The sequence below is a fragment of the Ovis aries genome, chromosome 8 (assembly GCF_016772045.2).
Source record: "Ovis aries strain OAR_USU_Benz2616 breed Rambouillet chromosome 8, ARS-UI_Ramb_v3.0, whole genome shotgun sequence".
In the NCBI taxonomy this organism is placed as follows: domain Eukaryota; kingdom Metazoa; phylum Chordata; class Mammalia; order Artiodactyla; family Bovidae; genus Ovis; species Ovis aries.
The window spans coordinates 83,772,093-83,797,582 of record NC_056061.1 but is presented as its reverse complement, the minus strand read 5'-3'; the positions used below and the strand labels follow the sequence as shown (position 1 = coordinate 83,797,582).

The following is a 25,490-nucleotide window of genomic DNA, read 5'->3' as shown; positions in this document are numbered from 1 at the left end:
CCTGGGAAGGTCTGTGTCTGGGGAGGGGAGAGGCTGGGAGTGGCGTTCCCAGCAGCCCCCGCGAGAGACGTCTCTCGGGTCCTTTCTACGCCGTCGCGGCTGCAGTGGCCACCGCCCGGCCCGGGGACCGTGAGACGCTGGTTGCCCGCGGTGTGAGGGAAATTCGACGTGCGCCCCGCCGCCAGGATGGAGGGTCCTTTGTCAGTGTTCGGGGACCGCAGCACTGGGGAGGCGATCCGCTCCCAAAACGGTGAGGGTCTGAGCGAGGCCTAGGGCGGGCCCGCGGCAGTGCGCGTCCCCCTCACCCCCGCCTCGGCCTTGGCGGCCGTTTTCGCGGCTTCCCTTCTGTCCTCGCCGACAGGGACCCTGGGAGTGGTGGGTGGCCTCTCCGTCCCTCGGCGGGTCTCGGCCGAGGGCGCAGCGCCGTTTGACCGGATGCTGCGGAGGCCGGGGCCTGGGAGAGCGAGTTCCGCGCACCGGCACGTGCCGCCGCACCTCCAGTCCCTGCCGGCCGGGGGCTCCTGTGCTCGCCCTTTTGTTTCGGTTCTAGTCCAGAAAGGCGTCTCTGGGCCTCGTTTTACGGCCGTTAACCAGACAGAACTATCTCTAATTGCCTTTTTTTTTTTGTATTATTGATGAGTGCGTGACCATAGACCGCTATTCAGATGACTTGCACATTGTTCTGTTCGGTCGCTCAGTCGTGGCCCAACTCTTTGCAACCCCATGGATTGCAGCACGCCAGGCTTCCCTCTCCATCACCAACTCTCGGAGCTTGCTCAAACTCATGTCCATCGATTTGGTGATGCCATCCAACCATCTCATCCTCTGTCGTCCCCTTTTGCCTTCAATCTTTCCCAGCATTAGGGTCTTTTCCAGTGAGTCAGTTCTTCGCGTCAGGTGGCCCAAGTATTGGAACTTTATAGTTTCAACATCAGTTCTTCCAGTGAATATTCAGGACTGATTTTCTTTAGGATTGACTAGTTTAATCTCTTTGCAGTCCAAGGGACTCTCGAGAGTCTTCTCCAGCACCACACCTCAAAAGCATGAATTCTGCCGCTCAGCTTTCTTTATAGTCCAACTCTCACATCTATACATGACTGCTGGAGAAACCATAGCTTTGACTAGACAGACTTTTGTCGGCAAAGTAATATCTCTGCTTTTTAAGATGCTGTCTAGGTTGGTTATAGCTTTTCTTCTAAGGAGCAAGCGTCTTTTAATTTCATGGCTGCAGTCACCACCTGCAGTGATCTGGGAGCCCCAAAGAATAAAGTTTGTCACTGTTTCCATTGTTCCTCATCTGTTTGCCAGGAAGTGATGGGACCAGATGAGGACTAGTAGGTGATTGTTTTTTCTTTAAAGCAATGAAGTGAGTACTCTTAATAACACTTGGTGTCTGTCTGCAGTTTAATTAAAACTGTATATTACTAGGTGCACTCTCTCCTTACGTTGGACTTTTGGTTGACTTTTCAGATTAGGACAGATGAGATAAATTTGAAAATCCAGAGGCTGTCATTTACTTCTTTTGAACTGAAATGATTGTCTCTTGGGATCTTGAGTTTTCAAAATTTTTTTGTGTCTACAGTCATGGCTGCAGCTTCAATTGCCAACATTGTGAAAAGTTCTCTTGGTCCAGTTGGCTTGGATAAGATGTTGGTGGATGACATTGGTGTAAGTATATGTTTGCACGTAATGTTTGTTACTTTAAAGAATTAAAATTCATAAATCTCACTTTGTAAATTCTGTTTGTCAGAGTGCTGGTATTGGAAGGTATATAGAAGGTGAATGTATCATAACAGGGTTGGGCTAATTTAGGGGATAGTCTGTTTCTGTGGGTGATTATGTCATTTTTTTCTCCCCTGGAAATTTCTTAGGATGTAACCATTACTAATGATGGTGCAACCATCCTGAAGCTGCTGGAGGTAGAACATCCTGCAGCCAAAGTTCTCTGTGAGCTAGCGGATCTGCAAGACAAAGAAGTGGGAGATGGGACCACCTCCGTGGTAGGTAAAGACTGCTAGCTGAGGACTAGTGTTTCTTCCCCCCTAAAATCAAGGTTTCGGAAAATGAAGCCCTAACCATAAGTAAGTCATTTAAAGGAAAAAGAAAATGTTTTCTTTTTCTCTCACAACCTGAGGCTCAGAAGAAATTCCTAAAACCTTACCAAGTATTAAAAAAAAAAACAAGATGTTTCTATATTTTAAATGCTGACAAGTGAACTCATGAGTTCAAATGGGAGTTTGAGAGAGTTGGTAAACATGATCGGTAACATGATATAAACTCGAAGATCACCCAGCACACTGATGTGGTAGAAATACTTATTATTTGATGAGGGAAAAAATAATTTGCTCTCTTAAAAAAAAAACACAATGGTTTGTGGGGAAATGTTTAATCTCTAAGCCATGGAAGAATAGAATCCCCCTCTTCTGAAAGAATGATCTTTGCTAAGTCACTTGTTCATGAAAGCAAAGTTTTTTAAATACAATTAATTTTCCCCCCAAAGATGCAGGCAAGAATTTTAAAGTCTTTTTGATATAATTTTTGGTCTCTGTAAAAGGATGGTTTTCTAAATAACAATCTAAAATAGTACAGATCAGGCATTCCCTGGTATTCTAGTGTTTAGGACTCCAAGCTTTCGCTGCTGAGAGCCTGAGTTCAATCCCTGGTCCGAAAACTAAGATCCCAGATGCTGAGTGGAGTGTCCAAAATAAATAAATAATAAAACAGTACAGATCATTGAATCGTCAGGCTCTTCATTTAGCTTATGTTGAAAGCTTGGTGAGCACTTCATCTTCAAAAGGAGTGAATGTATCGTCTCTACTGTTCTACTGCAGAACTAGCTTATTCTAATTAAGAGCCAGAACACTTTGCTGACTCCTATCTGGCTTTATCCATTTCCGTATGAAATATTGTGTAGGGTTGTCTTTTTCTGATTTCTAGTAAGGAGTTAATCTCATCACCCTTATCATTCTGATTATTGTTATCTGATGTGTGTTTGTATTTGTACGTATGTGTTGCCCATAATGTCAGGCTAACATGAGAGCAATGGATGTTTTCTCTGCAGGTTATTATTGCAGCAGAACTTCTAAAAAATGCAGATGAACTAGTCAAACAGAAAATTCATCCCACATCAGTTATTAGTGGCTATCGACTTGCTTGCAAGTAAGATCATTACATTCAGAAAAAATTTTATTTGCTGTTTGATGTAATAGTTGAGTCTGTGTTCTTTAAATTTTCCAGTTGATGACTATACTTTGATAAAGCTGTGTTTTAGTGTATATGTAATAAGAACTTGAAATAAGAACTAGGGCCAGTATCCCTTTTTTCCCATTTGACTACCACATTATCTCCTGATAGATTTTAGTGGCTATGCTTATGGGATAGATGAGAACTGCCGTGATCTGAAGAGGGAGGGTTTGCTCGTGTCCTCCTCCTATATGAAATGGCTGAACAGAGCATCGATGCCCTAAATATTGTGACACACTGATAAAACAAGATTCTGAGTGGTCAGTTGTTTCTTCCCCCACACTTCTAACAGGGAAGCAGTGCGTTACATCAGTGAAAATCTGATTATTAACACCGATGAGCTTGGAAGGGATTGCCTGATTAATGCTGCTAAGACATCGATGTCTTCCAAAATCATTGGAATGTATCCTTGTGATGGTCCAGTAAAGTTTAGGCTTTTTAACAGTAGAACCCTGTGTTTTTGTGCCAGATGATACTGTATTGAAGTTGCCTATTTTCCTTTTTCCGCAGGGAAGGGTAATACAAAGTATTGTGAAAGTAGTGTGCAGATAGTGATAAACAGTTTTCTAACATTCAGTGGCATATGTAATGCGTGTTTCTTTGGTGAGATTGCTAAAGGGAAGTGCCTCTGTGTTACCCTTGATTTTCATGTGCACGCGCTCTCCATCCCAAGTCGCCTGTTTTCCTTATCTGCTGGCTTAGAAATGGTGATTTCTTCGCTAACCTGGTGGTAGATGCAGTGCTTGCTATTAAATACACAGATATCAGAGGCCAGCCTCGCTATCCAGTCAACTCCATTAACGTTCTGAAAGCCCACGGGAGAAGTCAGATGGAGAGTATGCTCATCAATGGCTATGCTCTCAACTGTGTGGTGGGATCCCAGGGTAAGGCTTGTGATTTCACTTGGTCATATAACCAGAGTGCTAAAGGATACAGCTAGCTATTTGTGGATTATCTACTCCATCTTCAGATGAACTATCCAACATGTGCACTTTTGTTCTTTAGTGAAGTCCAGAGATAAAGGAAATGGTACATCCTGTTGCCGGTTTCTTTGTAACGTAATTGCATATGATTAAGACAGACAAATTAAAAGAAAGCACGTGTCTAATGCCATGAGTGTTAGTTTATAATGTTAAAAGCAATAAAATCTAAATTTGTGTGTTTACCTATAATGATTTTAAATCTCTGTGCAGTTCTTTATAAGGACAGGTATGTTTTATAAAATATAGCATTGTTAATTGTAAAGGTACTTAATGCTATGTTCAATTTTAGGCATGCCCAAGAGAATAGTTAATGCAAAAATTGCTTGCCTTGACTTCAGCCTGCAGAAAACAAAAATGAAGCTTGGTGTACAAGTGGTTATTACAGACCCTGAAAAACTGGACCAGATTAGACAGAGGTATGTTGAGAGATTCATATTTGACCTTGGGAAAGGCGAGTTTGTAAATTGCCCTTTTTTAGAGCAGGTGACAGTAAGCTAAAAAGTCTAATGGGTAGCAGGGTGTGATGGATTATGCAATTGGACTTTTTTTTCCCAACTGTGAGTGTCTTCAGTTCAGTTTAGTCACTCAGTCGTGTCCACCTCTTTGCGACCCCAAGAATCACAGCATGCCAGGCCTCCCTGTCCATCACCAACTCCCAGAGTTCACTCAGACTCAGGTCCATCGAGTCAGTTATGCCATCCAGCCATCTCATCCTCTGTTAGCCTCTTCTCCTCCTGCCCCCAATCCCTCCCAGCATCAGTCTTTTCCAATGAGTCAACTCTTCGCATGAAGTGGTCAAAGTACTGGAGCTTCAGTTTTAGCATCATTCCTTCCAAAGAACACCCAGGGCTGATCTCCTTCAGAATGGACTGGTTGGATCTCCTTGCAGTCCAAGGGACTCTCAAGAGTCTTCTCCAACGCCACAGCTCAAAAACATCAATTCCTTGGCACTCAGCCTTCTTCACAGTCCAACTCTCGCATCCATACATGACCACGGGAAAAACCATAGCCTTGACTAGACGGACCTTCGTCGGCAAAGTAATGTCTCTGCTTTTGACTATGCTATCTAGGTTGGTCATAACTTTTCTTCCAAGGAGTAAGCGTCTTTTAATTTCATGGCTGTAATCACCATCTGCAGTGATTTTGGAGCCCCCAAAAATAAAGTCTGACACTGTTTCCCCATCTATTTCCCATGAAGTGATGGGACCAGATGCCATGATCTTCGTTTTCTGAATGTTGAGCTTTAAGCCAACTTTTTCACTCCTCTTTCACTTTCATCAAGAGGCTTTTAGCTCCTCTTCACTTTCTGCCATAAGGGTCGTGTCATCTGCATATCTGAGTGTCTTAGAGGACTTTAAAAATTAACATTTCTAACCAAAGTCTAATTATGTTACCTAAACTGCCAGGAAAATTAGAAAATGTGACTGTCTTAAGAGAGATTGGGGTAATACATGAAAACTGACATTTTGTGAAATTTTCATTTTATGAGTATAGTAATTAGGTCTTTGAGATATGTCCAGGAATGCATTTCCTCAAACAGTGTAAGAACCAAGCATATAGTATTGACTGCCAGGTACTAGGCAGTGCATATGGCCTAAACTGCTGGTTGACATGCTAGAGAGCTAGTTGTGAAGGTGTGCCTTTTTTTTTTTAATTTTTTTTGCTGTGCTGGGTCTTCATTGCAGTGCCCCGACATTGCGATGGTTTCTCCTCTGGTATCTGCACGTGTGCTCTTTCCTTCCTGTTAATAACCAAAGGTGTCCTTTTTTCCTTGAAAGGCAAGTCCCTTTGGAATAAGTGTGTGAGATCCTGTTCCCTTCTGCTTTTGCAGTCTTGCTTCATTGATGATTCTTGCTCAGTTGCACGTTCAATACTGACTACTCTTCATTCCTTTCTAGATTCCTCTTGTAGCTCTCTTATCCTTAAATATTATAAAAGCCTCTTGAATCTGCCTGCAGTGCAGGAAACCTGGATTCAATACCCAGATTGGGAAGATCCCCTAGAGAAGGGATTGGTTACTCTCTCCAGTTTTCTTGCCTGGAGAATCTCATGGACAGAGGAGCCTGATGGGCTACATATAGTCCATGGGGTCGCAAAGAGTTGGACATGACTGAGCAACTAACACTTTTACTTCATTTGTAGCTCTTTTATCCTTAAATACAATAAAAAGCCTCTTGTGTACACATCCTGTTGCAGCTACTCCCTGTCCTTCCTCATTTCTGTATAGCCAGATGTTAGAAGAGTGATTGGCACAAAAACTTTTTGGTGTTTTATTCCTTATGTCCTTTTCAGCTCCTCCAGTGGAGAACCTCTTGCTAAGGTCACTAGTGACCACCACTGTGAAGCTCATTACACACATCCAGTTTCACTTGACCTTTGTCAAGCCTTTGGCTACTTTTTGAAAGACTTGGAGGATGGAGCAGCTTTTGCTTCTGCACCATCTGTCGTCCTGTGCCTGGGCCACGGCATCCTCTGTGCTGGAGACTTGGAGTCTTGTCTTGGAGCTTGAATTGATTGAATGCTTCTTAAGCATCTCAAAGTCATTATGTCTAAAATTGAACTTGTGATGATACCACAAATCTGCTCTCTGCTGCTTTAGTACCTCTCTACTGAGGAAGACAACTAGGAAATGTCCTTAACTCCTTTTTTTTCTTTTCTCTGCAAGACCACTTGATATGTCTCTATAAATTAAATCTCAGACTCACCCACTTTTCGTTTCCATTTTCTTGCCCAAGCTGTTGCAGGGGCGTCAAGCTGGTCATCTTGGTTCCAGTCTCATCACCTCCAAGGCTGTTTTCTACACAGCAGCCAAGTTAATCTCACCCCTTGCAAGGCCAGAGCCTTTTGGAGATTTCCCATCACTCTGGGTTAGTTCAATTCCTTACCTGCTCTGCACTGTGGTCTAGCACAGCCGAAACCAGAATCCATCAAGCTCCTTCGAGAAGAGCTTCAGTGCCTAAGAGTAGAATGTTCCTTCCTCTGCCCAGAGCATTCTCTGCCTGCTTGTTTTGACTGGCTAATTTTTTTACTTGTTTTTCGGTTGGTAACTTTCAGAGATGCTTCTCTTTCCCCCTCAGTCTGAATTATGCTGTCCCTTGAGTTACTGCAGTTTGTCTTCTGGGGCTTACCACATTTTCTAACTACATATTAATACTAAGTGTAAGCTCTATAAAGGTAGGGGCTGAATGACTTAGTTTCATGGCTTTGACATACATACAGTATTTGTCTAGTATGTAGAGAGGTATTTTGTGAGGTTCATCTTTAACTCATTTCAATTTATAAAGATTCTTTGATCTTGAGACTTGGAGTGGTCCAGTGATTTAAGACTCCAAGCCTCTAATACAGGGGACTCGGGTTTGATCCCTGGTCAGTGAACTAAAAGTCCACATGCTGCACGGTGTGGCAGAAGAAAAAAAAAAGATTCTTTGATCTTATCTACTGTTCTTTGAATAAGTAAATAGACTCTTTTTCAGATCTGTGTATCCCGTAGGTTGCCTGTAATTCCCGTGCAGCTTCACCTGAATATCATGGGGGCTTCAGATTCACCTTGTTGAAAACCGAGCTCTTTTATTTCTTATCTTGCCCCCAACCTGTTAGTATTTATTTCACTCCAGAAATCAATTGCTGAATCTCCCAGTCACCCAAGCCATAAGCTTTGCCTTCTCTGTTAAGGCCATCTGTTCACATCAGATAGACTCATCTCCAGTTATTGCCTCAGAGTGTCTTCATTCTTTGATCCTTTGAAAACACAGAATACTACTACTCTCACTTTAAAATATTAAAAAGAAAAAAAACTTCTCTATTCAGACTCTGACATTGCTACAGGGTTCTTCATTTTCTGTTTATACCTGGAGTTCCAACTCTGGGCCCCTCTCTCAACTCCAGACCTTCAGGCTTTCCTTGCCCCACCTGCCAGCCTGGACCCGTGGCCTCATGTGCTCGTCCCCTCTGCACTGCACTGTGGTGACACTCGCCTTCGAGTTTGGTTAACGGTCTGTCTCGCCACCAGCTCCCTCAAGCTTCCTTCTTAGGCGCCATTCTTGGTTAGAAACTAAAGTTGGGGTCGGGAGAGCTAACTGGTATTTAATTCCTTGAACTTTTCTGTAAACTGGACTGATGTAAGTTCTGCTCATAGAAAGGAGAGACTTGTTAGTATCATTTAATCTGTGGTTATTTTATGAAAAATACTTAATGGAAGTTCAAGCTCTGTGTAATAGTAAAAATACAGAAGATAACTTTGGGTTACTACTCAAGTACTGCATTTTTGTAGAGAATCTGACATCACCAAGGAGCGAATCCAGAAGATCCTGGCAACTGGTGCCAACGTTATCCTAACCACTGGTGGAATTGACGACATGTGTCTGAAGTATTTTGTGGAGGCTGGTGCCATGGCAGTTCGAAGAGTTTTAAAAAGGGACCTTAAACGCATTGCTAAAGCTTCCGGAGGTATGTCTCCTGCCAGCTGTCACGTTCCTTATGTTGGATGGTGAAATAAGCAGATCCGGAAAACTTCCTTAATGTTTTGTGTACAAATACCTGTGTGAAATCCTTTTTGTGCATTTGTAACTGGGAAAGTTCTTCAGCATTCTTCACCTCGAAGTAACATAGTTCGGTTAGGATAGGGCGGTTCCTTGAATGTCCAACTGTAAGCCTTAAACTTGAGATTATGTGTCACTTCTATGGTAAATTCCATGTTTCTGAATGTTTAAAGCAGGGTTGAAAATATTCATGAGAGAACAGTGCTTACAGATGTTTATAATTATTTTTAATAGCAACTATTCTGTCAACGCTGGCCAACTTAGAAGGCGAAGAAACTTTTGAAGCTTCAATGTTGGGACAAGCAGAAGAAGTGGTACAGGAGAGAATTTGTGATGATGAACTGATCTTGATTAAAAAGTAAGAGCTACTTTCTAAATTGTAAGGCTGTACAGATTTTATTATTGAGTAAAAACAGACCACCTTCCCATTTATTTGCTGCTATAGTCCTTCGGTGATATGAGCAGTTATACGCATGGGATAAAACAATACTGGGCCCTTGTAAATGGAGGTGAAGTTGCCATTTCATCTCTTCTCCACGGTCTAGACATTGCTTCCCTGTCTAAATGTCCTGTGTAAGTAGAAGTGAATTTCTTCATGGACTTTCTACTGTTAAAGACAATCGCTATTGTTTTAAATAGCACTAAGGCTCGTACCTCTGCATCGGTCATCTTACGTGGGGCAAATGATTTCATGTGTGACGAGATGGAGCGCTCCTTACACGATGCCCTTTGTGTGGTGAAGAGAGTTTTGGAGTCAAAGTCTGTGGTCCCAGGTGGGGGTGCTGTCGAGGCGGCCCTTTCCATTTACCTTGAGAACTACGCCACCAGCATGGTGAGAGCACCCTGAAGCCTGTTCTGGTTCATAAGCTGCTGCTCTGGGTTTTCTTTCTTGTTTTGTGAAGGCACCTCACTGTCTTTCTCCGTAGGGCTCCCGGGAACAGCTCGCTATTGCGGAGTTTGCAAGATCTCTTCTTGTCATTCCTAATACTCTGGCAGTTAATGCTGCCCAAGACTCCACAGATCTGGTTGCAAAATTAAGAGCTTTTCATAATGAGGCTCAGGTTAACCCAGAACGAAAAAATCTGAAATGGTAAGCATATGTTCCCCTTTTCACTGTCATTGGTGTATCATGTACGGTAGTTTGGTTTTTCTTCTTAACTCATTAAGGGGATGACTAGTGATTACTAGCATTGGTGTATCTTAGTTATCAAAGGATTCCTCACCTCTCTCTAGGTAGTCATTTACGTATAGTTGGAAGGTTCCCCAGAGAGAGGATATTACTTTTGGGTGGTCCATGCCTATTTTTAAGCAACCTCCCTTTAAGATACTAAGTGGCATTTAGAAATATTTTACTACACCCAGGCTTTCTATACCTCTTTCAGTGATGAATTTGTATATCCATAATTAAGTTACCTAAAGGGATCTGCCCTCAGGTTTCCCAAGGTTAACATTTTAATGGAATAGCTAGCATTTGTAAGCCAGCTTTTAGAGGGGTAAAATGGGATGGATATGAATTATAGAAGAGGCCATTTAATTGTTTTTTTCCTAAATTGCAGGATTGGTCTTGACTTGGTCAATGGTAAACCCCGTGACAACAAACAAGCAGGGGTGTTTGAACCAACCATAGTTAAAGTTAAGAGCTTGAAATTTGCAACTGAAGCTGCAATTACCATTCTTCGAATTGATGATCTTATTAAATTACACCCAGAAAGCAAAGATGATAAGCATGGAGGTTATGAAGATGCTGTTCACTCTGGAGCCCTTGATGACTGAGCTGTTTTATTTATAACAATGTTAGATGCAGCTTGCTTGTACCTCGAATATTACACATTAAAGTGCAACAGGCTGCCCAGTCTTGTGTTTCTTGTGAAGGGGGAGATCGTTCCCACCTTCACTTTGGTCCTCTGGTTTCACATGACTTAGTATTATTAGTAAATAATGCAGTTGTGGCTTAGTTTAACTCAGCCTAATTCGCTGTTGGGCAGCAGTTTCACCCTCTCTGAACACACATTGCTATTCCCATCCCACCCCCAATGCATAGGGCAGCAACACCACGATGTCCACCCTTGCGCTCCAGCGTGTGTAACAGGGTGACGAGGATCCGACAGCCAGATGCCCCAAGAGGATGGCCCAGGGCTATGGCTCCTCCTTCAGTGTTGACCTGAGGGGCAGAAAGATTTGTATCATTTACAGTTTTCTCTGGACATAGAGTTAAAATCATTAACGTCGTATCATGAACTACCTTCTCAAAATCTGTTTTTACTTCAGTTGCTTAGGAAGTGATTTTACCCTCGTAACATCCATTCTGACTAGTTTAAAGGATTTAAAATATGGGATTTCTTTGGCACTCCAGTGGTTAAGACTTCCCCTTTCACTGCAGGGGGTTGCTGGTTTCAGTCCCTGGTGAAGGACTTAAGATCCCGCAACAAAGATTTAAAATGCACTTGTTTCTGTGGGAAGTGAACTAACGCAGATGAAGTCTTTTGCCTTAGGAAACAAAAAAATGTCACCCTACCTGAGAGTCCCAGTAGGAACCCACCCATTACTGTATAGCCAAGACTTGGGGCGTAGCCTGTATTTTGGTATTGACAGCCTTAAAACTGGGGCTTCCCAGGTGGTGGTAAAGAATCCACCTGCACTGCAGTAGAATGCCAGAGACCTGGGGAAGATCCCCTGGAAGAGGGTGTGGCAACCACTCCAGTATTCCTGCCTGGGGAATCCCATGGCCAGAGGAGTCCGGTGGGCTACAGTCCATGGGGTCACGAAAAATCAGACCCAGCTGAGCATGCATGTACACACAGTCACATGCAGTTCCTTGCACTGTGAACACTCATTTGCAAGTTCTCAGGATGGCTTGCTTACGCTTACCTTGTCTGGGTTTAATCCAAGTTCTTTAGCTATTGCAACAGAGAGGGCTGCAAAGGCTTCATTGATTTCAAATACATCAACATCCTCCAGTGACCACCCTGCTTTTGCCACCTAAAGGAAAGGTGAAATGGAACAGAGGTTTAAGAACTCAGGCGGAACCATTCTTTGTTGTAGATGTAAAAGCAGGATAGATACTGTATGATGTTGAAGGATCTCTTAAAAACTGCCCACAATCTGAACCAGTTACATTTATTAGATCCACATGAAGTTATAGAGCATGTGATCCAAATGTTGCCTGCTCTTTTAGTAAAGAACAGCGAAAACTAGATGAATAAGCTCATTTAAGGCTAATGGAAAGGCTCAGAGACACGCAGGTGAAACCTGATAGGAATAAAGATGAAAACAAAAGCCTCACCTTAGTGTTTTGGAGTGGGAAGGATCTGAGCAAAGGTTTGAAGGCAGAAATAAAGCATTTACAAGTTATGGGTGTGCTCCCATAGAGGTTTTGGCGACAAAGGACAGGTACCAACATTCAAAATTAAACTCACAGCTTGCTTTATTGCTGGAATTGGTCCTATTCCCATAATGGAAGGCTCCACACCTGCTTGTGCCCAGGAAACTATCTGTGCTAAGGGTGTGAGCCCACGGTTGCCAGCTTCCGACTTCTTCATGAGAACCACTGCTGCAGCACCGTCATTCATTCCTGTAAAATAGGAAACCGTCTTCGTTAAGTACCTGTGTCTACTTTACCACCAGCAGACATGAGTTAAGTAAACCTTAATACATCCTGGCAAAGTCATTTAGTGTTTAGGCTTTACAGTGTAATTAGAGACAGTAGGTTTGACAATCTGATATAACCGACTACAGAACATTTCTATGAGAGAACAGGAAGATGAAAGCAGTGGAGGACATAAATGCATTGGAAGAAGTAGCCCCGACATCACAGAAGGTAATCGGAGTTTCTGGTTTTGGAAAAGCACAAAGGTAGTAGATAAAATCTGACTGGCATTTTTCACTTGTATGTCCTGTTAGGATACTTCAGGGAAGCCAAATCCATTTTTTGGTATATTACGTGAGTCTAATATAAAGAAACAAATGGTCAAGACTACATTTTTCCCTAAAGCAACTGAAACAAGTTTTTAGAATAACGTGTACAGAAACCTTGGTGGTCCAGTAGTCAGGACTCGGTGCTCCCAATGCAGGGGGCATGGGTTTGATCCCTGCTTAGGGAACTAAGATCCCATGGGCCACAGGCACAGCCTTCCCACCCCCACCCAAAAAAAAGAATCATCTCAGTACATGGTAGTCCTTGCAGAAGATGGTATTCCCCAAACTGCCCTTCAGATGATCTAACCTGAAGCATTAGCTGGGGTGACAGTCCCCGTTCCATCCATAAGGAAGCAAGGCTTTAGCTTAGACACAGCCTCCATGTTGCTCCCATGGCGAGGAAACTCGTCTGTTTTAACTTCAGTAAGACCTGAAAAAAAGGAAAATAAATGACCCAAGGTTAGTACAGAAATGGTAGTCAGGGTACTAGAAACGATGGATTCCTCAAATGTGATGCAGAAAGTTCACATTTGGAAGAAAAATTTATTATGAAATACTTGTAATAGGTGGAAAGTCCACAGTAATACAAATTATTGTGACATTATATTAGCACCATCTTCAGTATTTTCCATCCCAGTACAGCCCTTTCCGAGGAAGGCAGTCACAGGGAATTCGTGTAAGAGGTTGCTAAGGTTTGGGGTATAGGTCTTGACTGGTTACAGCTGATTGGGTCCAGGGTGTCAAAGCCAATCTCTCACAAAGGCCGGACATAATTGATGTCAGTCAGTAAAAGAACTTGACTGTTGTGTTCCATACTGGAGAAGAGCTAAGTAACCCCAAAAGATGACACCCTCAAGAAATATGAAGCGCACACAGAAGCAACAGAAATGAACGGACAGTCGCTTCTGAAGAGAGAACTGGTAGGGGCAGAAAGGTGGGCTTGCTGCCTTCCAACACCCGGGGGCCAGCACGCCTGTCTCATTAAACGCTGTACCTACACAGCCGCTGGAGACCGCGGGCCAGGAGAGCCTCCTCCCCACCTCATGTTCAGATCGACCCTGAACACAGCTTTTCTTTGCATCCCGAGAGACATAACTAAGATGACAACGCACAAACATTCCTGTATGGTGTCCCTTGGACTATTAATGATATCCTTATAGACTAGTAATGACTGCCTTATAGACAGCCCTGTTGACCTTTAAACCTTTACAACTGACACACCCACCTTTTTTAGAAGATACAAAAACTGGTACGATCTCTTTGTCAAAATGACCCGCCTTCTGTGCATTCTCTGTCCTGTTTTGGGACAGAACTGCAACCTTGTCCTGGTCTTCTCGACTCACTTGCCATTGTTTGGCCACATTTTCAGCTGTGAAAGAAAAAAAACAAAACCCAAACATTTTCAGATGGCTTCTGGAGGTGGCTCAAGCGCTGATGGCCAACACCGGCGGGCCCGCTGGCGGGCTGAGACAGTCGTCTGTGGCACTCCTGCCTCCCACCGGGTGTGGAAAGGTTGCAAGGATTCTTAAGGAGCCGTTTTCTTTCTTTGCTGCCTTCCTTCTCTTTTCCCTTCTACAAAATACCTCTCAGAAATTTCCTTTCCGCTGCTTCACCAATTGTTCCTATTTTTTGGCCCCATCTGCTTTCTCATTCGGTTTCTGAACCATTTTTGGAAAGTTGTAGGTATCATGCCCCTTTATCTCTAAATTTTAATGTCAGTGTATATTTCCCACAAGAAAGGCCAGCTTCTTACATAACCACAGCTACCAAAATCAGGAAATGCAACACTGATAAAATACTGTTATCTCCACGCTCAGTCAACAGTCAAGGTCCACCTGTTGTCCCAGGGATGCCCTTTATAGCTAATTTGTTTCTTCAGTATCATCCAATCCATGACCACACACTGCATTTCACTGTCAATCTCTTCAGTTTTTATTTGCAACTAGTCCTTAGCCTAGGTCCATGTTTCTTAACCTTGGTATTTTTGAAGGGTAGGGGCCAGTTCCTTTGTCAGATGTCACCAATCCTTCTAATGCATTAGAATATAATGTGGGAAAGCATCGGATGTTGATGATGATAATTTTTCACTGAATCTTATCAGGATACATGTTGGAGTTTATCTCAGGTTATGTCAACTTTGCTCACTTAATTAAAGTGATATCCACCATATTTGTACACTGTAAAGTATGTGCAGTGTATTAAGTGTGCAGTAGCACTATATCTAAAAAAACAATGTACATACCTTAATTTAAAAATACCTTATTGCGAAAAACATGCTAACCATCATCTGAGCCTCGGAGCAAGCTACAGTGGTAATACCAAAGATCAAAGCTCCCTCTGTTTCTTGCTTTGTCGAAATTGTTTTGGCTTATTCTAGGTCAAATGGTTATTCAGATCACCATAATGAATACAATAATGAAAAGGCAGTTGAAATACTGCAAGCCTTGTGGGTGGATGAAAACCTGATTGTGTAGTGTAACGAATAGAGTTTGATACCAGAAGTACTAGCTTATCTCTGATCTTGCCTTTGCCACAAAAGCCACTATTTGTGAGCCCTGTTTCTTCATATGATGAAATGAGAGATTGACCCAGAGGAACTCTGAGGTTCCTCCCACCACCAACTTCCCTGACAATCAAGGAGTCACAAAGGAGAAAGGGAATATTTCCTCAACTTGGCTTCATCAAATGGGAACTATCCCCGTCATCACGGATACAAAGTGATGAGGACTCGGTCCCTACCCTTAAAGAGGAAAAGCACCTGCAAAACCAGCTGTTACAGACCTTCTAACCTTTTCACAGTCGGTATGTTCTCAGCCATGTCCGCCTCACCTGTAATGCCCATGTGGTAATTGTGGAATGCGTCAGTGAGCCCGTCGCAGAGTATACTGTCAGCCAGGGGCTTTTCCCCAACCTTGACTCCCGTCCTCAAGTGAACCAAATGAGGAGCCTGGAAACAAGAAATACAGATGGACCAGGCGTGGTTGTAACTAGTCCTCTGCTTAGGCTCCCACTCAAAACCATCCAGTGGTTCCTCAGTCTTCACTGAGTCCCCCTTGTGACCCTTCTCCTCCATCCCAGCTCATCTTCCTCATCACCAGGGCCCAGGGCCTGAAGACCCCTGGAATTAATAGGCTACTGCACCCTACCTGCCCTTGGAAACCCACCTGTAACTCTTCCCTATGCATTTGCAGCTTTCCATCAAATAATCCTGTGAATTTTGTCCTATTTCTTTAAAAAGCTCATTTATTCTTTCCAAAGCAACCAGCAATCTGTTACACAAAGGGCTCATCAATGGGCCTAAGTGATGCTAACAATGTGTTCCTTATTTTAATGGGACGTACAATGCCTAGAGTGAGAATAATCAGGTTGCCTGATTAACCGATGGGAAGAGATTTCTCAGTGGAGGGATTTCCTCTTGAAAGTGAAAGTCGCTCAGTCGTGTCTGACTCTTTGCAACCTCATGGACTATACAGTCCATGGAATTCTCTAGGCTAGAATACTGGAGTGGGTAGCCTATCCCTTCTCCAGGGAATCTTCCCAACCTAGGAATCAAACCGGGGTCTCTTGCACTGCAGGGGGATTCTTTGCCAACTGAGCTATCAGGGAAGCCCCCTCTCAACTCCTCCCAACTCAACAGCAGCTAGAAAGGAAAGACTGAAGAGCCTAAAGATCTCTATTTTGAATCCTGGCTCTGGGCCTCGGTTTCCCTACCTGTAAATTGGGAATAAAACCCAAACCCAGGGCTGTTATGACTGCCTGTGTGAAAGCACCCCATCAAGCACCACACAGGTGGTGCTACGGCCCCACTGGAATCTCTGTGCTTGCTACTCTCGCCCTGTCTCCTCCCAAGCCTGAGCAAGGAGGGCTGAACCGGCCTCTGCCCAGGGGTTCCCCAGGGGAGACCTTGAATTGCTGCAGGAAGCAGGGGTTACACGTTTTCCTTTTTCCCTACTGTGTCAGCGGGAGGGACGGAACTTGACGAAGCCAATCCCACCTGGCAAGCCCACTGGAGATGGGCACCGCTCAGTGGGTCCTCTCTTCCACACTGTGTACCTACAAAAGGTCGACAGGCTGTGGTCCCCAGGAATACCCTTTGTCCCGTGCAGGAAGGTGAGTGCAACATCTGGTTTTTGACTTTTCCTCACAATGAGAAAGAAATGTAAAACTAAGGACATCACACTGGTTGACCGGCTTTGTCTTTAACTTGAACTTCCCAATCACTGTGAATAATTAACATGCATGCAGGGATCAAGGTTCGATCCAAATTTTCCTTGTTCCCTGTTTGGTTCCAGCTCTCAGGTTGACCATCAGTCAACCCTGCTGTGGCAATGGACAGGAGTGGTCAGGGAGCGCCATCTCTTCAGAGGCCTTACCTTGCTCATATTTTCCATGCCTCCTGCAACAACAATGCTCGAGTCTCCTATCCTTATCGACTGGGCTGCGAGGCACACGGCTTTCAGGCCTGACCCGCAGATCATTTGGCAGCTCCACGCAGGAACAGAGTAGGGGATTCCTGCACCCACACTGGCCTGTCGAACAGGGTTCTGCCCACAGCCTGGAAGAAGAATCAGAGGCCTCTCAGCAGCCAAAGAGAAAGATAGCATGTTGGGATGAAAGTGCATGCAAAGTTCAAGAGGCTGCCAACTGCGTCTCCCGCCACTTCCCAGTCAAGTTCCTGAAACAGGCAGAGAATTGTGTGGACCTGTCCTGGCCTGACCCTTAAATACATATTATCTTGTGCTGTTCCATAGAAACTTCATGAATATACGCTTTCTCCTCCACAAAGAAGTTATTAATACTGTAAGAAGGAACTGTCTTCTTGATCTTTTGCTTGATCTTTTGATCAAGTGTGTACTTGAATGAGCACACATGAAAAAAAAATAGGGCAGAAATTTGCCATTATTCCTGTTTCTCACTAGGACTATTTGCTTTCTTGATCATGGCTTAAGATACCTGGGAGGATAAGCGTGCATGCATGCTCAGCTGCGTCAGTTGTGTCCAGCTCTTTCCGAGCCTATGGCCTGTAGCCCACCAGGCTCCTCTGTCCATAGGATTCTCCAGACAAGAATACTAGAGTAACCCACCTACCCTCTACCAGGGGATCTTCCCAACCCAGGAATTGAACTTGCGTCTCCTGCATTGCAGGCGAATTCTTTACCCACTGAGCCTCCTGGGAAGCCTGGGAGGATTAAGACGGTTAATTCAAAGAGGAAACCTCTGCTATGAAGCCCTCTTTCCTTGCTTAATATTGATCACACCATGATTAACTGGTTATATAACAAGACGTACAAAATCAGAACTGACAAATACTTTTCCATAATTCAATTGTGGGCACTATTTGTTCGTACATAAGTATGTATAAATAAGTATGCATTTATTCATAATCCCCATCTTCAGGTGCATGCATGCTCAGTTGCTCAGCGGTGTCTGACTCTTTCCAATCCCATGGACTGTAGCCCACCAGGCTCTGTCCATGGGATTTTCCATGCAAGAATACTGGAATGGCTAGCTATTTCCTACTCCAGGGGATCTTGCTGACTTAGAGTTAAGAAATGAGTGCCAAACAAAATTAATTAATGGTCTGCATTTAGCAGAAAGTGAACTCAATGAGAATTGAGGATTTCCATCTAACATGAACATTGTTTGTCAGCTGATAGAAAAATGTCTGGGGTGCAGCAGTTGCTCAGTAAATATTTATTAGTTACACAATCGTGGAGGGGACAGGGCTTAAAGAGTAGGACAGATGTGGGTTCAAGGCTGTGATCCTGTATTCGTCACTCAGCCTCTCAAGAGGAGAACAGTGATGTGGAAGAGGTAACAGGGAAACCCAGAGCGGAGGATCCTCCCGCAAGTCTGAGCCTTGGGTCTGGGAAGAAAGGAGGGAGTGTTCCAAAAGATTAGTTAACACCTGAGGGTATGACTCAAACACTTCAAAGCCTTGGACAGTTAGGAGAAAAGTAATGTGCTTCAACCTTGAAGCCCATGAGGACAAAGTGAAAAAGGAGAACTAGGAAGAGGAACTACAAAACTACAAAGTCAATGTACAGAAAAATGGGTCGGGTCTCAGATACAGTAAAGACAAAAGTTGGCAGTAAGTGAGTGTGACACCATTATCACTAGGGATAATTAGGGTTTATCATGCTCCTGAATGATCTTGAAACTAGTTATGGATAACTAACTTGGAACTGTCAGTGGGTGTGGGCCTGTAAACCTAGTGGGAATCAGAAGTGAGTTGGAACACTCCTGAGATTCATCTACAGCAGCCCCTCCAGGGGTGATGCGCCCTTCTCTGGGAGCCACCCACCATGCCAGCACAGAAGTGAGCCCAGTGCAGGCCAAGGACTGACTTGTGTTGGTGAAGCCCTGTCCCAGCACCCAGAACAGAGCGGGACACAGAAGAACTCAATGCATTTTTATTGAACGTGAGAAACTTTAGGGAAATACAGAAGGCTCTGCATCCTCTCCCATACCTCAGGCTGGTCCTGCCTCTAAAGAATGAAAAGGCAGCCGAGGACGGAGATGTAGGATCGATCAGGAAACGTATATTAAAGGCGCTCACGGTTAAGTTGGAGAGAAGCTACTGATGGGGAAATGCAGGGAGGCAAGAACACATGTTTCTGTGTGTGAAGTGGGGAGCAGGGGTAGGAGAGGTTATTGCTTCCAATAATCCTGATCTAGGCTGGGGGTCACTGTGGAGTTACCTGCTGCCAAAACGTGTCCAAATATGACCTCCGAGACCTCTTCGGGAGCCACAGCGGCCCTTTTCAGGACCTCTCTGATGACAGTTGAACCCAGGTCATGGACAGGAACGGTGGATAAGGCACCATTGAAGGAGCCTAGAACAGAAGGGAAGACGAGGTCAATGGAGAGGGAGCCCGGGGCGGTGGAGAAGCCGGCGGGCCGGTGCTCTTTCCCCCGGAAAAGACGCCCCACTACGGGCACAGAGAGGAGCGCAGGGGACGTGCAGCAGTCGAACCCCAGGCAGGCAGTCCCCATTGTGTGCGGGGCGACTGCGGACCCGCAGGAAACCTATACATTCACTCCCCCAAATCCGAGCTTGATGGGCGCGGCCAAAAGCTTCCCTAACAAAAGAGGGTGCCGACTCCAGCGTGCTCAGGGCCTCTGAAATCTATATACCGCTAAGGACATTCGAGCAATTCTCTCTAACTCTCCTTTTAAGCTACGCGACCCCCTCGCCCGGCGTGCCCCTACCCTGCAACTCAGACCACCCAGCGACCCCACCCCCGGTAGCCACAAGGCTGAGGTGGTGCCTTCCAAGGCTGGCCAATCAGGGTGCTCGCGGCAAAGCGTCTCTCCCCGCCAACGAATAGGAAGCCAGGGAGGCGCGGTGGCTCTACCCAAGACGCCAATCAGAACACTCAGGTGAGAGAGAGCGAGGAATGGACGGGGAAGGCAGGCCGGCCTCAGAGGCGCGAGGCGCGGGGTTCTGAGCGCCCGGGAGGTCCTGTGGTGGGTGGGTTGGGGGGGGGCGGGGGTCCCCAGGCCTAGCTCACGGCTCAAACCCCACGCCAGGTTCGTCTTTCCACTCACCTATGATGGTGCGCGCCGCCGAGACGATGACTACCGGGTCCGAGTCTGCACTCATCCTGCCGCACTACCGCCTCTCGAGCAGCTCCTGTGGGCCCCAGAGCTTAGTGAGCGAAGAGGCCCAGCCCCGCCGCAGATATACCGCGCTGCGGGGCGGGGCCTCTGGAAGCCCCGCCCACTGCCTCGGCGGCCGCCGGTGCGCATGCGCGAGGCGGGGGTGGGGTGGGGCTGAGGGTTGCTGGCTGCCGGGCCTGGACCGGAGGGCGGAGCCTCTGGGCCCGGAAGCAGCCGACCACCTTTTATCTGGATACCCACAGAGCTGTCGTTTCTGCCTTGACCATTTTTGTCTTGGGGGATGGTGGTGGTGGTTTAGTCGCAAGCCGTGTCCGACTCTTCCGACCCCGTGGACTGTAGACTGCCAGGCTCCTCTGTCCGTGGGATTTCCCTCGCAAGAATACCTGGGTGGATTGCCATTTCCTTCTCCAGGGGATCGTCCCGACTCAGGAAGGTTGTCTTTTTTTGAATTTAAGGGTTTTTTGGAGTCACTGACAAGTGAGGCGGCAGGCGTATCCCGCGTTCAGCCCACGCTCTGGATCTCTGCAGTGAGAATTCGGTGCGAATCCAACCAGCTGCAGGCCTGCGGACCTCTCTGATGCGTGGTTTTTGCTCTCTGGGCTTCTCAAGTTCCTCTTTGTTTTTGTCTGGGCATCCATAATCCATCATTCATTTACGTAGGGGGTTAGCTTGGCTCCTCTCTGCAAACAGTGGGAGGACTCCATGCCCTTCTGTGGGGTTGGCCCCCTTGCCTTTCTTATCCTGGAGGATCAACCATAGCAGCGAGTGTGTGAGCAAAGTATTTCTGCCCTAGAGATCAAAAGGATTTCCCCTAGTTGACCGTGTAGACAGTCTGAAAGGCAAGGAGCATGTACAATAACAACAGTTGGATGACATCTGTTTTAAACCCTTTCCAACTTCCTATCCGTTGTTGGGCAAAGTTCAAAATCCTTCAGAGTTCTAGGAACCTCAGTACCTGGCCCCACTTTCCAGCCTCAGCTCTGGCGATTTTGCCCTGGACTCACTCCAAAAATTTAGTCTCCCGAGAGAAGTCTTGCTTTGTCTTATTCTCTCTAGCAATGGAACAGTGTTGGACACACGATAAGGGCTTACTTAATGCTTGTCAAATAGATATTAATGCTTTTTCATGGTATTATCCGAGAGCTTTACCCATGCCCAAGGGTTGCATACAAAGAGGTTAGAGTTGGCAATAGACACGGAGTTTTACAAGTATTTGTGTAATAATTAACACTAAACCATTAATTTTCTGTATTAACAAGGTATTTGAGTAAAGGGTACTGGTGGGGTAATCAGTGATGGCTGGGATTTCCAAGCTGAATAGACTTATCCTGTTTAAACTATTAAAAAAGATGATATTTTTCACCTTTTTCCCATGAGCCCAGTTTCATAGGGATTAGATCCTAAGCATTCATTTTACTCTAAATAGTCTTAGCCCTGGCCAGTGGTTTTGGAATGTATAGTGGCCTAATCTCAGCCACAAAAATGTGAAAGGAAACTTGCTGGGTCGCTCTGGGAAAGGTATTCTCACTTCTGAGAGATTGAGATGGATCCTTTTTCCCTGTGGACATTATGGTGTCTGGGTGTGAAGCCTGGAACTGCACCCACATTTTGATCACGAGAAGAGCCAGCGTGATTGCAAGGCCAACTCTCTGAAGATCTGAGCAGAGATGAACAGAACTATGGCCTTTGGAGGACATCTTTGAGAGCAACTCCAGACTTCACTCAACCTCTGATCTTCCAACCGTGTGAGAAAAGTTTTCCTTATTGTTTAAGTCCTGGCTTCCCTAATGGCTCAGCTGGTAAAGAATCTGCCTGCAATGCAAGAGACCTGGGTTCAGTCCCTGCGTTGGGAAGATCCCCTGGAGAATGGGATGACAACCCTACTCCAGTATTCTTGCCTGGGAAATCGCATGGACAGAGGAGCCTGGCAGACTATAGTCCATTTGGTCGCAAAGAGTCAGACACGACTGAACGACTAACGCATACTATTGTTTAAGCCCGTCTTAGGTAAGCTGTTCTGTTAAATGTAACTGAAAGCATCCTGATTCATCCAGGCTGACTCCCTAGAAGGAAGTTACTCTGTGCGGTAAATCAGAGAGAAATGCCTAATATACTAGGAAGCATAGAGTTTCCAGGCAGGCAGTGCAACTTGTTGAGAACATTGGAGGAAGAAAATTTAGTTACAGGTAGTGGAGGGAAAACTGTTGACAAGACAGGGGGGAATCCTCCTGAAGAGCTTTCAAGTAGATTGAAAATTCATTAGCTCCTGGGAACCCACATTAAGACGTTGCAGAGATATGCACTAAAGCACAGGCCCTGTGGAGAAGGAAATGCTTGGATAACGGTGGTCAGGAGAATCCTCAGCGTCTGGAATCCTGATGGAATCAGCAGTCTTCTGACTGGAATGTGTTCTGTCCTGAAACATGAGTCTCTAAGGAATTTAAGGAACCTGTCCTTCGATTTCACGCTCTGTTCTATACCAGCGTCCCCTTACATCTCTGGCCACTCTCAGCCAGGCTTACTTTGCCCCTTTACTGACTGCTTGGAAATCTCTAATTTGTCTTCTGAGCCGACAGACCCTGTGAAAATTTGCCATAAGCACATCAAATTTAACATGCCTAAACCAAACCCATTTTACCCACCTCTTCAAGTCTTCTCTCTATTCAAATCTGAGTTTCTGTTTACCAGCCTACCATGTAGTACTCCACCTAGACATCTCTTCCTCCAGGAAGACTTCCTATTTAGTACCTCTGAGCATGTTCTATCTTTGTCTTTCTACTTACTGTATTAAACTTTCTACTTCTGTCTTCGCAAGATCTTGCTGTACTGCCTTATGCGCAGCCCCGGCACATATAATTAAATATAAATGAATACTAATACATTCTTTAAGCCCAGGGCCTTATACATCGGAATGACTATATTCTTCTGAATGCAAGGAATGTATTCACTTGTTTCCCACCTGGAGGCTCTATTCAGAACCCACCAACCTAACAGCAAAAGTTGAGAAGACAAATTTTGTTGAGTGGCCACTCAGCATCTATCCTCAGGGAAGTCCTCACAGTTCTGTCCCTAAAGCTATATATGGGCCAAATAGGGAAGTGGCAGCAGAGAAGAGCAGTAGGCTACGGTTGGGCACAGGGAACAAACTGCTATTAGTGAGCAGTAAGAAACATCTGAGCGAAAACTGCCAGAATGACTTTACATTATGTTTGCAGAAGTGTCCCAGAAACCTGAGTGCTCTGTTGCATCAAACATAGCTGAGAGGTCAAGAGAACTAGTCTAGTGAGCCCTATGTAACAAGCACTTCTACATTTTTTTCTCATTAAAATCGTCCCAGCAGTGGTACCCACTACATCTTCTGTGAAGAGATGGCAACTGGTATATCCCCTAGTAATTTCAGATGGTGTGAAACAGTCTCAATCCTTTGGTCCACGAACTAGTATCATTTCCTTCAAGGACTAAAATTAACTACTTCTGAGAGATTAACTAAATCCTCTCACCTTAGCATCTTGAACTATATACTCAGAATCATGGTTTGCATTTTTGCCATACTGCATTGCCTTTTGGGGACTGTTTCTGACCCGTTTACCACAGTGACCATCCAGGCGGCTGGTCAAGTGTCCTCCTTAGAAGCTCAGGTACACTGTTCTCCTTACTCTAGAGGATGAAGGGAAGCAGAATGGCAGTGTCAAGAATCAGCTCTTGGCATCAGACCTGGGTCAGCGGCCAATTTTGAGGTTGGTATGTCCAGACAGCTCTAATAACAGCACCTGAAGGGCAGCTTGAACGTTTGCCATCCCTTTGCTTTTTACAGGATCCTTTTAAGCATATTTACTACTGTGTAGGTGGGGATAACAAGTGCCTGTCTCATGGAGTGATGATAAAAATTATAATGCATATAAAATACCTGTGGAGTTTCTGGCATGTAAGTACTTAAAACATGTCAAAAAATGTTAAGACCTTTTCTTTTGCTACCTTCATAGTAAACACACTGAAAATAATGTTCAAGTAGAGACACAGAAACTTTATCATCGTCTTGGGCTTTAACTAAGTTGTCTGCCCATAAATTACCCTTCTTTGGCAGTACTCGGCAAGCTTTTTGTCAAAAGCTGGGTTCTCCATTTTCAAGAATGCTTAGGCACCTGCACTTGTCCAGCATTAAGTAAGACACTTGAAACTCAGGAATGAAATAATAAACACAGGCGGCTTTTGACTTTTCCCTCCAAGATACAACAATACATTAAAGTTATTGTCCTGTTCCATCAGTGGAAACTACCCAAACAATAAAAATTTCTATGTGGAGTATGACCCAAGGAGATGGTCTGTTATCAAGACTGGAACTTCAAGGTAATAGTCATGTGAACATTTAGTGAGCAGTCACTAGATGCTTGGTGCTGTTGAGAGCATTTTACATGTATTAACTCATTTATTGCTCTTTACCGGGAAACACTGGAGCCACAGAGATAAAGTAGTTCACTTAAGTCATGAAGTAGATAAATGGTAAAGCCAGGATTCAAACCCATTAAAATCTAGGTCACTCTCAACCTCCATTATGATTTACCATCTCTTTAATCAGGCACACCAGACAAATAAAGCATCCAACTCCAGAAATGAAAAATACCAACTGAACAACCTTGAGTTCTCTCTGGCCAAGTCATTCATCCATTAACGCAGATTCAACAGAAATCTGAAAATTGGTAATGATACATAATAGGCCTATTAAATTTAGTCATACAATTCTATTTCCTGCACACACCAATGATTACACACCACAAAAAGAAAAGAGAAATTCCGTTTGTTTAAATTCAGCAAGTTAAAAGTATATACAATTAAAGCCAAAGTCCACAGTACTTAATACACCAAGGAAATAGTTATTTCAGTACATACCAAAATGTGTATAAGCAAATTCATTTAAAATTGTGTAGGATCTTTTTCAACACTTGAAGACTGCACAAAAGGTTAATCAAAAGACAAGTTCAGTATTTTACTATACCATGAAGACCAGATGTATTTGTATGCCAGTTAAGCAAAACCAAAGGAGTGATTTTCAAGTTGTTCCTCAGTTTCAAATGCCATTAACTCTCCGTCTGAGGGTCCCTGATTATATTACAGATAAAATATAAAACAAAATATTTAGCTTTTAGCAAAAATCATACTTCATTCATCTTAACCACACGTATGAAAAGCT

At 44.5% G+C, this 25,490-nt stretch overlaps 2 protein-coding genes and 2 non-coding genes across 4 annotated transcripts; 3 read left to right on the top strand and 1 right to left on the bottom strand.

The window, feature by feature from the left end:
- Positions 1-80: 80 nt before the first annotated feature.
- Positions 81-10,612, top strand: TCP1 (t-complex 1). Its single transcript, XM_004011436.5, has 12 exons — positions 81-250; positions 1,583-1,668; positions 1,872-2,000; positions 3,062-3,159; positions 3,536-3,646; positions 3,946-4,127; positions 4,516-4,642; positions 8,497-8,672; positions 8,999-9,122; positions 9,404-9,596; positions 9,691-9,854; positions 10,321-10,612. The coding sequence occupies exons 1-12, from the start codon at positions 187-189 to the stop codon at positions 10,535-10,537; spliced, it is 1,671 nt and encodes a 556-aa protein (XP_004011485.1). The 5' UTR covers positions 81-186; the 3' UTR covers positions 10,538-10,612.
- LOC114116238 (small nucleolar RNA SNORA29) lies at positions 3,321-3,457 on the top strand. Its single transcript, XR_003590231.1, has one exon. It is a non-coding gene; the product is annotated as a small nucleolar RNA SNORA29 (small nucleolar RNA).
- Positions 9,186-9,315, top strand: LOC114116237 (small nucleolar RNA SNORA20). Its single transcript, XR_003590230.1, has one exon. It is a non-coding gene; the product is annotated as a small nucleolar RNA SNORA20 (small nucleolar RNA).
- Positions 10,524-20,336, bottom strand: ACAT2 (acetyl-CoA acetyltransferase 2). The gene is made up of 9 exons (XM_027972630.2): positions 20,231-20,336; positions 19,381-19,515; positions 17,053-17,234; positions 15,509-15,626; positions 13,905-14,048; positions 12,987-13,109; positions 12,181-12,335; positions 11,633-11,743; positions 10,524-10,925 (listed from the first exon to the last, which is right to left on the bottom strand). The coding sequence occupies exons 1-9, from the start codon at positions 20,283-20,285 to the stop codon at positions 10,755-10,757; spliced, it is 1,194 nt and encodes a 397-aa protein (XP_027828431.1). The 5' UTR covers positions 20,286-20,336; the 3' UTR covers positions 10,524-10,754.
- Positions 20,337-25,490: the final 5,154 nt, after the last annotated feature.